The following is a 12,192-nucleotide window of genomic DNA, read 5'->3' as shown; positions in this document are numbered from 1 at the left end:
GTTATTATTTTACAAATGGTATTTTTAATTATAAATGTGTTACGTAATCTTATCAATGTTATATTAGGCTGTAACTTGAATAGGTACTGAGACGTCTCTGAAGTTAATGCATTGTTCTCAAAGTGAAATCACATAACAAGCAATTGTTTATTAACTCATGCCTACTATTATATAACAACGAATATCTTAACAGTTTTTGTATTACTGCTTAATTATTTGTCTGATTATGTCTTTGTGTTTGGTGATGATGAAGATTGTCTGATTATGTCTATATGCTTGATGATGATGAAAACATTTAATAAAGAATTCCTGCTTTGCCTGAGAACCTCTCTCTGTTTGTCTTTGAAGGTGTGTTGATCCCGTGGCTAATTCCCCGAACGTCATTCTAGGTTTTGATCAGTTTTTGTGTAAAAACTAACTCTGTTTCACTTTTAATGCCCTATTAGTTCCATTTGTAACATATTTCATATTATTATGCCTCAAAGTGAGATTGACCAATCATCATGACCATTCGTCACCACTCGCCCCTTTCCGTTACCTGCAAGAAGATTCGGCTTGTCCCGGAATAACACGAGTTGGTCACGAATGCATCCATTCGTCACCACTAGGCCCTTTCCGTAACCTGCAAGAATATTTGGCTTGTCTCGGAATAACACGAGTTGGTCACGAATGATTCTATGGCAGTTGTGTAGATTAGATACTAAGTTTGATCGTAATCTGACGTTGCTGTTGGCTTGAGGGTGAACAGCGGAGACACAGACAGCATGGCAGCGTTAGTCAACCCTGTACCTAAACCACGCAGACAGCCACCATTACCAGGTAAATATCTCAGCAGCAGTTCAATCACAGCGCAGATTAGGTACAATTTGATACCAGTGAAAATCCAGGTTAGAATTGGTCTTCGGGAACCCATGCTTGTCCTAAAGTGCAACTAACGGGATCAGGTGGTCAGGCTCGCTGACTTGGTTGATGCATGTCAGTCACTAGATTGTCTGGTCCAGAATTGATTATTTACAGATCATTATATGGCTGGAATATTGCTGAATGCGGCGTTAAACAGAAAAAAAACCCAAAGGTACAGTTTGATTGTTTCCTTTTAAATGTAAAATTAATAATATCACCATTACGTATGAGTTGTTTGTCTGTAATATGGCGGTCTCTTATCGTTAAGCCAGGCCTAGTTAGATAAAACACTACAGACAACACAACACCTTATGTCATTTACTCCTCGAAAGATAACAGACAAAATTAAACCCGGACGACTTGTGCTTTGGGTATATTCATTAATAGTGAGTATGGTTTTACGCCGCTGTTGGCAATATTCCAGCAATATCACGGCCGGTGATACCAGAAATGGGCTTCACACATTGTACCCATGTCGGGAATCGAACCCGGATCTTTGGCGTGACGAGCGAACGCTTTAACCACTAGGCTACCCGACCGCCCTATTCAATAAGAGGATATTGTAATAGTGAAACGTCACCGTCTTACTTTGCTAAAACAGAAACAAAGTTTCGTAATAAACAGATACTATCGATAGTCCTCGCCACTTGAAATAGACCCGTGAAGATCCGGATTAAAATAGGTCTTCAGCCCATGATTGCCGTAAGAGGTGACTATGATTGTCATAAGAGGCGACTGACTGGTGGTCAGGCTCGCTGACTTGGGTAATGCATGTCATCGTTTCCCAAATGCACAGATCAATACTCATTGCCAATCACTTGATTGTCTTGTCCAGACTCGATTATTTCCAGACCGCCGTCATATAGCTGGAATATTGCTGAGTACGGCGATAAACAACAAACAAACACATTCTATCATTGAAGATTATAAGGTGGTGAGGTGAAACGTCGCGTCCAAGATTATTGCACTTATATAGTGACGTGCTTTCACGTGTATGTTTGTGTGTGGCTGCTTGTACTAGTCCGGACTGATGCCGATTTATAGTGCTAGCTCACTGAGATACCATACAGCAGTTTAACATTGATACCCCACTCAGACACAGTATACTGACTCCGAGCCGACCAGTCCTTGTTTTAGCCCCTTAATGTCGAGCGACAGGCAAGGTAACAACAAGTACCATCTTTTAACGTCTTTTGGTATGACGCGGCTGGGGATTGAACCCCGGGCCTTCCGCTCTCCGGGCGGACGCTCTACCATTAGACCACGGAGGCGGTCTTAAAGATTATAAAGTAGGTTGTGTATTTCTTAGTAAATGCTGAGAATTTCCATTCCAGTTTTTGAAGGTAAATACTTTTAGGATACTAGGTATTATTTATCTTATTTTACAAGCCAAAACGTCTTGAGACTTGTACTTTTGGGCAAAACAGGATCGGGAAAAAGTGCAACAGCAAACACAATTTTGAATGAAAATGTTTTCAAGTCGAGTTCATCGTTCCAGTCTGTGACAGAAGTAAGCCAATATGCCAACCGGGAGACCTTCGGCCTCGTCATCCAAGTTGTCGACACACCAGGGATGTTTGACACCAACATGGAAAGAGACGTCGTTGATAAGGAAATAAAGAAATGTATTGCCATCTCCGCTCCCGGGCCACACGCATTCTTATTAGTGATTTCCTTAACGCAGCGATTCACAGAAGAAGATAAAAAAGTCTTCAATGAAATTGATGATATATTTGGAGATCAAATGCACAAATATTTGATAATCGTCTTCACGAGAAAAGATGACCTTGGCGAGGGAGAATCTGTCAAGGAGTATCTTGAAACTGCTCCCGATACACTGAAGCACATACTGGGGAGTGTTGGTGGCGGCTATGTGTCCTTCAATAACAAAGGTGGAGAAGAGGCTCGGGAAAAGGATGTTACTTTCCTCCTTCAGCGTATTCAGGAAATGGTACAGAAGAACAGGGAGAGTTTCTTTTCCTCCTCTATGTTTTTGCAAGCTGAAGAAATTATGCAATGTTGGATTCAAAGCGCAGTTGCTGTGATGAAAACGAAGGAAGGAGAGATGAGAAAGGAAATTAGGATAAAACTGAGAGAAGAAATGGAAAACAAGATCAGAGAAGAAAGGGAGTCTTATAGGGATCAACTAAAAGAAAACTTGAAACAGATAGAACATCAGAAGCTAGAGATGGAAGATCTGAAGCGGCAGCCGAAGGACATACACGATAACCCGGCCGACCATCATGTATCCAGGAGAGACAACGAGAAAGTGTTGGAAGCGTTGGTGCAGAGGGAAATGGACATTAAGTCAATGAAGAACAAAATGGCTTCACAGTTACCGAACAGCTGTGGTCGGGAGAGGGATTCACTTCTTCAGCAAATCAAAGATGCTGAGGAAGAACTCGCACATGTACTGACTGAAAGAAAAAAGGCTGAAGAAACAGTTGCGGAGGACCGGTATTTAACCCAGCTGGAGGTGAGAGCGCAGATTGTAAGAGAGGAGGAAAGAGAGAGTCTACTGAAGGAAGATGTTTCCACACTTAGTAGATATAGAAATGGAATCAAAACTGCTGGAAACCGATTTTTAAACCTTTTCCGGCGAAAATAGCCTAGATACCAATGAAAACATTATGAAAACGTTAAATTTACTTCTTGTCATTCTTATCCAATGCTTTAGCTTTGAGGTAAAAGATTGGAAGATGTTTTTTTAGGAAAATACTTTCTGCTGTTGTGATATTCAGTTTGTCAGATCTAATGTGTTTGTTGGCCATGATGTGCTCTTTTATGTCCACGACACCTGAATCAACATCCTGGTTTGGTGTGGCATATGATGTTGCTTTAATGCCCTATTAGTTCCATTTGTAACATATTTCGTATTATTATGCCTCAAAGTGAGATTGACCAATCAGAGAGCAGAACTACTGACCCCACATGAGCCCGTATACCGTCAGTAAAAATCGAAGATGTTTGATACTGACCTAATATGAGACCGTTTACCGTCAGTAACAGCCATCTTGGATTTTTAAACACCCACCTCTCATATTTCACGTGGAAATTCTGGTTCTGAAATTCGTTATTTGACACTGTTTTGTGTTTTACTATCATTAATTGTGATGTGCAAGGACATTTATCTGTTTTTTAGATCACGTTCGTGACTTTATTGATCAAGATTATCGTTAAAATTTTCTACAAGGTTTGGCCTCTAAGGTTTGAAGAGTAGGCTCCCTTTGACCCTTAACGTCAACGTACGGTTAGTGTCAAGTTTTCATTTTGACATGACACATGTAATATGGATACCAGATAGTGTAAACTTTTTGGCATAATAAATTCGTTATGGTGTCTTTAGTTGCTGTATACGGTGTCATATTAGGTTAGACACCGTATATGCTGAAAAGTTGTCGACACACCAGGGATGTTTGACACCAACATGGAAAGAGACGTCGTTGATAAGGAAATAAAGAAATGTATTGCCATCTCCGCTCCTGGGCCACACGCATTTTTATTAGTGATTTCCTTAACGCAGCGATTCACAGAAGAAGATAAAAAAGTCTTCGATGAAATTGATGATATATTAGGAGATCAAATGCACAAATATTTGATAATCGTCTTCCCGAGAAAAGATGACCTTGGTGAGGGAGAATCTGTCAAGGAGTATCTTGAAACTGCTCCCGATACACTGAAGCACATACTGCAGAGTGTTGGTGGCGGCTATGTGTCCATTGAACAAAGGTGGAGAAGAGGCTCGGGAAAAGGATGTTACTTTCCTCCTTCAGCGTATTCAGGAAATGGTACAGAAGAACGGGGAAAGTTTCTTTTTCTTCCTCTATGTTTTTGCAAGCTGAAGAAATTATGCAACGTCGGATTCAAAGCGCAGTTGCTGTGATGAAAACGAAGGAAGAAAAGATGAGGAAGAAAATTAAGATAAAACTGAGAGAAGAAATGGAAAACAAGATCAGAGAAGAAAAGGAGTCTTATAGGGATCAACTAAAAGAAAACTTGAAACAGATAGAACATCAGAAGCTAGAGATGGAAGATCTGAAGCGGCAGCCGAAGGACATACACGATAACCCGGCCGACCATCATGTATCCAGGAGAGACAACGAGAAAGAGTTGGAAGCGACGGTGCGGAGGGGAATGGAGATCAAGTCAAAGAAGTACAAAATGGCTTCACAGTTACGCAATAGCCATGGTCCGGAGAGGGATTCACTTTTTCAGCAAATCAAAGATGCTGAGGAAGAACTCGCACATGTACTGACTGAAAGAAAAAAGGTTGAAGAAACAGTAGCGGAGGACCGGTATTTAACCCATCTGGAGGTGAGAGCGCAGAATGTTAGAGATGAGGAAAGAGAGAGTCTCCTGAAGGAAGATGTTTCCACACTTAGTAGATATAGAAAGGGAATCAAAATTGCTGGAAACCGATTTTTAAACCTTTTCCGGCGAAAATAGCCTAGATACCAAAGAAAACATAATAAAACGTTAATGTTACTTCTTGTCATTCTTATCCAATGCTTTAGATGGGTTTTTTAGGAAAATACTTTCTGCTGTTGTGATATTCAGTTTGTCAGATCTAATGTGTTTGTTGGCCATGATGTGCTCTTTTATGTCCACGACACCTGAATCAACATCCTGGTTTGGTGTGGCATATGATGTTGCTTTAATGCCCTATTAGTTCCATTTGAAACATATTTCATCCAAGATGGTTGATACTGACCTAATATGAGACCGTTTACCGTCAGTAACAGCCATTTTGGATTTTCAAACACCCACCTCTCATATTTCATATGGAAATTCTGGTACCGAAATTCGTTATTTGACACTTTTTTGTGTTTTACTATCATTAATTGTGATGTGCAAGGACATTAATCTGTTTTGTAGATCACGTTCGTGACTTTATTGTTAAAGATTATCGTTTAAATTTTCAACAAAGTTTGGCCTCTAAGGTTTGAAGAGTAGGCTCCCTTTGACCCTTAACGTCAACGTACGGTTGTAATTTGTCAAGTTTTCATTTTGGCATGACACGTGTGATATGGATACCAGAGAGTGTAAACTTTTCGGCTTGATAAAATCCTTATGGTGTCTTTAGTTGCCCGGTGTCTAACCTAATATGACACCGTAGTTTTTAACAGTATTCCAGTTATATCACGGCGTGTCTGCTTGATGTGGGAGGAAAGCCCGAAGTGATGCAGATCTCAGACGTTTACCACTTCGGTGTAACCAACGAGCACGGGTATGGTGCTGACCTAGAAACATAATCGGGGCGAAACGGGATTCGAACCCACGAATTGCGGTGCCTTAGACTACTTGGCCACGAACGCGTTGGAGGCGCTGATGACGTCGTAAGACTTAGCCAAAGTAAGGTCTTCTGGTTCTCAATCCAACCTTGCGAAGACGATTCCGTACAGTCTGGGCGGATATCCTTCACAGTCCTGGCACGTTGGCAGCTGTGTGTTCGGCCGTGACAGTCAGATCATGTAAATGCTGATCTTGGGCGGGTGTAGTGACTCGTGGGCGGCCGGTACGTGGACGGTATGTTTAAATCATACAACGAGACGTGAAACTGTCCTCTGGCTGACATTTTGACGGGGGTCAACTGACCTCTGTGACTCTCCAGTTTGAAGTCGGCCTATGGAGATATTGCGTGTTGCAGAGTCAAGTCGTGGCATAGTTGACTCTGACTCTCGTTTATAACGAACACGCTTATTACGAACTGACGCATATTACGAACTTAATTTTTGGTCCCGGCCATTTGCTGTATAGATGTTGTATATATGCTTATAACGAACAACGGTTATAACGAACTAAAATTTGTGGCCCATTTGAGTTCGTTATAACCGTAGTTATAACTGTATTTGACTCATATATCTAAGCATCCTGTGTCAAACTTGTCGCGGGTCCTTGCCAACGATGTAATTTAGAGGACTGAGGCGATGAAGATGGTTTAAAAGCATTTATTATCTGTAAAAGATATAAATGTAATCAATATCAATTGATGTTCAGTCGAGGGGGCAAGGTCTTCCCTCAGCTGTGGCGTGACAAAAGATTATCCACGTCACACATTAAAAAGTAACATTTTATGATCTTTTATGTAATAAATACACAATTCATTCATGAATACAAAGTTATATTTAAAAACAATTTATAAAACATATTAAGGCATAACCATATCATTTATATAGCTTTAAAACACGGGCTATAGGCCACCAGTAACCAAAGCTAGGCCACCTCGCTGGGGATCATGGGGACTTACAGTACCTCAGCTTCCTGCATGATACCCCAGCAGGAATTACGTCATCACTTTAGCCACTGGTGGCTGTGCACAATCTTAGACAATCTTAGAATATATTCAGCAATGAGTTGGCTTAAAATAGTGGTTGATGTTAGTTACATCGATTATGATAGGATTACGTGTCACACAGGGGAACAATTATTTTAGGGTACTTTAACCTCCTGGACAGAGCCTTCGATAATCTTTGTTGATAAAACCACCACACCAAATTTGAAAACAAGCAATTAAATAACCCAATACATATTTATTTTTATTTTTATACAGACCAATTTCTTTGACATATCTGAAAATTTAACGCTCGCTTACACAGGAAAAGAGATCTTTCAGTTTTAAGCTTTGATAATGTGAATCCCTTGCGATTGCAAAGTCCACACAGTCAAGCAATATATGCTTGACGGTGAACCTTTCATCACAAGGGATACACTTAAGCAGTATTCGTGGGTAAACCGACTGTGGCCAATACGACATCGTCGTAAAACGACCTCATTATGTCTTCACTGACCACCTCAAGAAGGTTTGACCGTTTTGTTGGTTTAAATTCGTGAAAGTTATTGATTCTTACCTGGCTGTCCCACTTTTTGGATTAGATCCCGAGTATAAATCTTGATGGTTGGTTTGAAATCTCTGTACGGGTTTGTCAAGAGCGGCTTTAGCTGCAGCATCGGCTTTTGAGTTACCTGCTATGCCTACATGACTTGGTAACCAGCAAAAGATGATGTCGCATTATATAGTTCTAAAATGTCTAGGATAATAGGGTGATATGATGAGACACTTTAAAGTGCATGAAGGCAAGACAACGAACCAGAGAAGATGATGAAATTTTTAGATCAGCACTGAAGATTGAACTATTATTTGGGATTCTTGAGGAGAACCCACCATCATTGGACCCGTCTGTAAAAATGGATCTGTGAGAATTATATTTTGAACCTGTAATTGGTTATATGCTTGTTGATATACGAAAGGATTCGTTTCAGACTTTTTCAGCTGGGTTAGAGTGAGGTCTACTTCTGGCTTCACCATCTGCCAGGGAGGAGAAGACAGAAGTCCGGAGAATGACATAATATTTAGATCTATTTTAGATGTATGGTTGAATTCTGATTCCAAGTGGTGGACATATTTCAGTTACTTTTTCATATTGGGGGTGGAAAACGCAATTGTATGCTGGATTTGATTTATTTGAATGCAATTTAGTAATATATTGCAGTGAAAGTTTAATGCGGCGCTGTTCAAGGGAAGGTTCATCGGCCTCCACATATAAACTGTTCACGGGAGAGGTCCTTAAAGCTCCGAGACAGAGTCTTAGGCCTTGATGGTGTATTGTATCTAATTTTTCTAAATTGCTTTTGCAGGCTCCACCATAGACAATGGAACCATAGTCTAGTTTGGAAGGTATTAATGATCTGTACAAGTGAAGAATGGTGGTCTGATCCCCTCCCCACTCGGAATTTGAAACGACTTTTTACAAGTCGAGAGCCTTCAGGCACTTTGCCCTGAGATATTTGATGTGTGGTAAGAATGTGAGATGAAGGTCAAATATGAGGCCCAGGAATTTGGCCTCCTCTACTACCTTGATAGGAGTATCATCTAAAGATAAATCTGGATCCTTGTGAGGTTTCTATTTACGACAAAAGTGAATAGTTTGTTTTGGATTTAGAAAACTTGAAGCCATTTTAAGTTACGGGTTTAATGATTGTATCCATACAATCTAGGCCATCTATAAGCCATTCAAGAATGTTCTTCTTATCAGTTTTAATTTTTTTTAATCGAGAATACGTCAAAATATATTTTGAAGCGCACACGCCAGTTTGAAACTAGTGTCGTAAAGCTCGAGAAAGCTGCCTTCTGATTGGCTAATGTCAATTTCTTGTCGGTCATTTCATCGGTCGGTCAAAATTCGCGAAACGTCGTTCTGACGTGACCTGTAATGGGATGTCCTCAGATCTTTCTTTAGCGGTAGCGAAAACTAAGATCTGATTTTAATGAGATTGGACCATGCGCTCCATGGTTTTACAAACACAGCTAGTTAATGATATTGGACGATAATTGAATGGATATGTGTGATCCCGTCCAGGCTTTGGTATAGGAATGATAATAGCATTGTGTCACGAAAGAGGGAAATGTCCGGTTGTCCATATTTCATCAAATATATTAAGTAAAGTTTCAGGTAAACATGAATCGAGCAAGTGTTTCAGGAGCTGATAGTGGATGTTGTCGGCTCCTGCTGCAGTGTCATGAGATTGCCCAAGGGCAGTATATAATTCATGGAGGGAAAATGTTTCGTTATAGTCCTCACCATTATCAGAGTTAAAATTGACTTTTTTCTGTTCAAGTTGTTTTTCAAACCTTTGATATTTTGGGTTATAGTTCGAAGATGAGGAATAGTTTGGCAAAGTTTCACCAAGCTTGTTGGCAATTTCAGATTTAGTGGTTAATTATGTATTACCATTTTTGAGATGGTGAACTCCAGATTTTGATCCTGTGCCCTTAATCTTTTGAATCATGTTCCACACCTTGGACATGGGTGTCCTCCATGATTGACGTTTATTGTTTAAAGGTACGACTCGTGATTTTAACATTTTTCAAGTTGTGGAATAGATGATGATTTGTAGAGGACGGAGCCTTTAATATATCTGAAAAGGTTTTCTGTACATAATGTTTGGAAAGAAGACCATTTGGCCTTTGTAAAGTTCCAACTAGTTGAAGGTGGTTCATCAGAGGGATTGATAGTTGTAAGTATTGTTGGAAAATAGTCACTTACACAAAGGTCATCATGGACCGACCATTCGAATTCATTTAAAATATTTGAATCTGTCAGTGAAAGATCTAGGGCAGAGTATGTGCCAGCGGCAGGATGAAGATATGTGTTATTATCATCATTGAAGATGCATAAATCATTATTTGACATCCAATTTTCAAGGACCTTTCCCTTATTATTTGTATCAGTTCTCCCCCAAAGGGGATTATGGCCGTTTAAATCGCTCATGGTGATACAGCTGATCGTACAAAGTCTGAAGATCTGATTGACGGATAGTTGAGGAAGGTGGATGATACAGTGAACACAGTGTAAACACTATTTTAAAAGGTAACACGGACAGCAACAGCTTGGAGAGTAGTATTGAGTGGAACAGGGCTATGGATAATGCCCTGCTTCACCAGGATAGAAGAACCTCCTGTAGCTTTATCACCAGGAGGGGGAAACGAGTGGTAAGAACTGCACTGTCGGATATCAAATAGATCTGTGTTTTTTAGATATGTTTCTTGGAGACAAAAAACTGACGGTTTAAAATCTAGTATTTGTTGTAGTGTATTTCATTAAAATTCTTCTTAAGACCTCTGCAATTCCATTCATTATTTGTATAATGTTTTGTTGATTCATGGTGGTGCTTCAACAGGAGAAATGTCTCGCGAAAGTGAGGAAGGCTTTGTTGTACTTCTACGTGTCTTCGAACCCAAATGTTTTGATCGTTGGTAATAAAATCAATCAGTGGATTTTCAAGCCCAGACTCGTATATGCAGTTGTCATACTGCGGCGATACACAACAAGCTGGGTAGTGTGTAGTGGCTCCATAGAGATGGACAGTGTGTAGTGGCTCCATAGAGATGGACAGTGTGTAGTGGCTCCATATAGAAGGACAGTGTGTAGTGGCTCCATAGAGATGGACAGTGTGTAGTGGCTCCATATAGAAGGACAGTGTGTAGTGGCTCCATATAGAAGGACAGTGTGTAGTGGCTCCATATAGATGGATAGTGTGTAGTGGCTCCATAGAGATGGACAGTGTGTAGTGGCTCCATAGAGATGGACAGTGTGTAGTGGCTCCATAGAGATGGACAGTGTGTAGTGGCTCCATAGAGATGGACAGTGTGTAGTGGCTCCATATAGAAGGACAGTGTGTAGTCGCTCCATATAGAAGGACAGTGTGTAGTGGCTCCATATAGATGGATAGTGTGTAGTGGCTCCATATAGATGGATAGTGTGTAGTGGCTCCATAGAGATGGATAGTGTGTAGTGGCTCCATAGAGATGGATAGTTTGTAGTGGCTCCATAGAGATGGATAGTGTGTAGTGGTCCTATATAGATGGACAGTGTGTAGTGGCTCCATATAGGACAGTGTGTAGTGGCTCCATAGAGATGGACAGTGAGTAGTGGCTCCATATAGGACAGTGTGTAGTGGCTCCATAGAGATAGACAGTGAGTAGTGGCTCCATATAGGACAGTGTGTAGTGGCTCCATAGAGATGGACAGTGTGTAGTGTGTAGTGGCTCCATATAGAAGGACAGTGTGTAGTGGTTCCATATAGATGGATAGTGTGTAGTGGCTCCATAGAGATGGAAAGTGAGTAGTGGCTCCATAGAGATGGATAGTGTGTAGTGGCTCCATAGAGATGGATAATGTGTAGTGGCTCCATATAGATGGGCAGTGTGTAGTGGCTCCATAGAGATGGATAGTGTGTAGTGGCTCCATCGAGATGGACAGTGTGTAGTGGCTCCATCGAGATGGACAGTGTGTAGTGGCTCCATATAGAAGGACAGTGTGTAGTGTGTAGTGGCTCCATATAGAAGGACAGTGTGTAGTGGTTCCATAGAGATGGACAGTGTGTAGTGGTTCCATATAGATGGATAGTGTGTAGTGGCTCCATAGAGATGGATAGTGTGTAGTGGCTCCATAGAGATGGATAGTGTGTAGTGCTCCATATAGATGGATAGTGAGTAGTGGCTCCATAGAGATGGGTAGTGAGTAGTGGCCCCATAGAGATGGATAGTGAGTAGTGGCTCCATAGAGATGGATAGTGAGTAGTTGCTCCATATAGATGGATAGTGAGTAGTGGCTCCATAGAGATGGGTAGTGAGTAGTGGCCCCATATAGATGGATAGTGTGTAGTGGCTCCATATAGATGTATAGTGTGTAGTGGCTCCATATAGATGGATAATGTGTAGTGGCTCCATATAGATTGATAATGTGTAGTGGCTCCATATAGATGGATAATGTGTAGTGGCTCCATAGA

General features: G+C 40.8%; 1 protein-coding gene across 1 annotated transcript; it reads left to right on the top strand.

Moving 5' to 3' along the window:
* Nucleotides 1–701: 701 nt before the first annotated feature.
* Nucleotides 702–4,376, top strand: LOC124110869 (GTPase IMAP family member 7-like). Its single transcript, XM_046470335.2, has 2 exons — nt 702–819; nt 2,292–4,376. The coding sequence occupies exons 1-2, from the start codon at nt 765–767 to the stop codon at nt 3,509–3,511; spliced, it is 1,275 nt and encodes a 424-aa protein (XP_046326291.2). The 5' UTR covers nt 702–764; the 3' UTR covers nt 3,512–4,376.
* The last annotated feature ends 7,816 nt before the right edge of the window (nt 4,377–12,192 follow it).

This window comes from Haliotis rufescens, unplaced genomic scaffold (genome assembly GCF_023055435.1).
Source record: "Haliotis rufescens isolate VD_foot unplaced genomic scaffold, xgHalRufe1.0.p SCAF_47, whole genome shotgun sequence".
NCBI lineage: Eukaryota > Metazoa > Mollusca > Gastropoda > Lepetellida > Haliotidae > Haliotis > Haliotis rufescens.
Note: the sequence above shows the minus strand (reverse complement) of the source record. Positions and strands in the feature narration are given on the sequence as shown.

Bases quoted from the DNA above. Each gene is read 5' to 3' on its own strand.
- LOC124110869 (XM_046470335.2), top strand. From the start codon at position 765: ATGGCAGCGTTAGTCAACCCTGTACCTAAACCACGCAGACAGCCACCA. The intron at 820-2,291 runs GTAAATATCTCA...CTTATTTTACAA, and splicing joins CAGACAGCCACCATTACCAG to GCCAAAACGTCTTGAGACTT.